We start from the raw sequence: 1,820 nt of genomic DNA, 5'->3' as shown, positions 1-1,820 counted from the left end.
TCCGCGCAGCCCGCGCCGCCAGCACCGCTGTCCTCAGGCCCCTTGGGCTCCCCGCTGCGCTCCTTCTCTGAAGCAGGCAGGACGGGACGCCCGTCACCTTGGGCTTCTGCCCTTTTGTACCCGTCCCGGCTCCAGAAGAACCCGTTGCAGCTGCTGGCTGGTGAAGTGCGTGCGTTGCCGCCGCTGTTTCTTTTTCTTGGCGGGGTCCTCCGCGCCTCCGCAGCCCGCGCCGCCAGCACCGCTGTCCTCAGGCCCCTTGGGCTCCCCGCTGCGCTCCTTCTCTGAAGCAGGCAGGACGGGACGCCCGTCACCTTGGGCTTCTGCCCTTTTGTACCCGTCCCGGCTCCACCGAAGAACCCGCCATCGGCGCTGGCGGCCCTCCCTCCCGCCAGGGGCCCTGATATCGTCCCCATTTGGGGGGAGCCCGTCGTGCCTGGTCGTCGGTAGTCACCTCTGGTCTGGGTGCCTGGAGTAGAGGAGCCGAGCCGCGGGCCTAGGCTCCTGGCAGGGCAGGGCCTGCTCTTCTCGCTTGGTTTAGGCTTGAGCCCAGCTGCTAATGTCAGCGGCAATTGACTTTTAAGAGTCGGTCTGAATTTAAGGGAGGTCTCTGCTTTTCTGAGCTAGGATCTAATTTTTCTAGCCTGAAGCTAGCTGGTCAGTGGAGCATGAACTAGGTGGTATGGCCTGCAGCCCTCCACTTTCTTCTCCCCAGGGCTGCCCCGGAGCCCCTCCGGGCAGGCCGACACAGTCTTGTTCTCGGCCTCAGCTCCAGGCCTCACGTCCTCACGTCCGGAGGCCCCGCCGCAGCCCGGGCAGCCCAGACTGACAGACTGTCTAGGTGACCTGGCGCTCTAGCCTCTCTCCCTTGTAGCTACAAAACACACGCAGTCATAGAAACACTGAAACATAAAAAAAGAACTTAGAAGCAAAACACAGAAGCCTAAAAAAGTTCACAGCTCTAAGCCTACACGCACAGAAAGGGTCAGAAACTCTTAAAAATAGTCAGGTAGGAACACAGAGCAGATGTAAAGCAAGAAGCCACAAACACACCCCGAACTGAATGCAGGGCTGTGCGCGTACAAACTCCAGGAGGCACAGGCACGTACTCCTCTGGGGTTTACAAATCAATGTGCTGTTGTAGATAGCTTTTTAACCCCTGCTCAGTCATGTCCTTCTGAGGTAATTTTTAAATCCCAGGGAAATACAACACTGTAGTCAGATAGCTTGAATTCCCCAAGCAACACTCCTGTAAATGGATTTTGAAAAACTACCCGAGAAACGCGCCATTTTGGATCGACTTTTAAAAATCTCCCAAAGAGTAATGTTGCATGTAGGTATTCTAAATTCCAGAGAAATATACCTCCTGTAGTACTTCTTTCTGTATCGAAAAATACAGTTAAAATTTAATTTTATGCTCACAGATTTGGTTTTAAAAAAGCAATCTATAACGACATATTTCTCTGGGTTTTAAAAATAAAAACCAAGCAAAGGCCATGCTTAAAACTTTTGAAAACAAAAGTACAGTCCAGCGTTGACTTTTTTTTTTTTAACCAAGCAAACAGAACCTCTCAGAGAAAGTCACTTAGGGATGCGAAACAGAAATAAATAGAGATTAAAAACGCGCAGAGAAACACTCGGCGGTGGATTAAAAAATGAACGCAGAAGAGGACCCCCCTGGCCGGGGAGTGGGGAGCTCGCCAACGCCGCCGTGTTCGGATGGCGCGTGTGGGAACTGATCGCGGACCCAGGAGGTCGGGCCAGGATGGGGTCGGCCGCGGCGTGGCTCGCACGGCCCGCCTGGGCCCGGGAAGAAAGGCTCG

General features: G+C 54.2%; 1 protein-coding gene across 1 annotated transcript in view; it reads right to left on the bottom strand.

The window, feature by feature from the left end:
- Window positions 1-447, bottom strand: part of PITX1 (paired like homeodomain 1) — a gene marked incomplete at both ends in the record, with an annotated part of 6,109 nt that extends 5,662 nt beyond the window's left edge. The window contains one exon of the mRNA XM_015563382.1: window positions 98-447. Coding sequence (XP_015418868.1) covers window positions 98-447 — 350 coding nt within the window. The remainder of the gene's footprint in view (window positions 1-97) is intronic.
- Between the last annotated feature and the right edge of the window lie 1,373 nt (window positions 448-1,820).

Source organism: Myotis davidii, unplaced genomic scaffold (genome assembly GCF_000327345.1).
Source record: "Myotis davidii unplaced genomic scaffold, ASM32734v1 scaffold471, whole genome shotgun sequence".
Lineage (NCBI taxonomy): Eukaryota > Metazoa > Chordata > Mammalia > Chiroptera > Vespertilionidae > Myotis > Myotis davidii.
The sequence above is the reverse complement of the archived record's forward strand: the minus strand, read 5'-3'. Positions and strand labels throughout refer to the sequence as shown.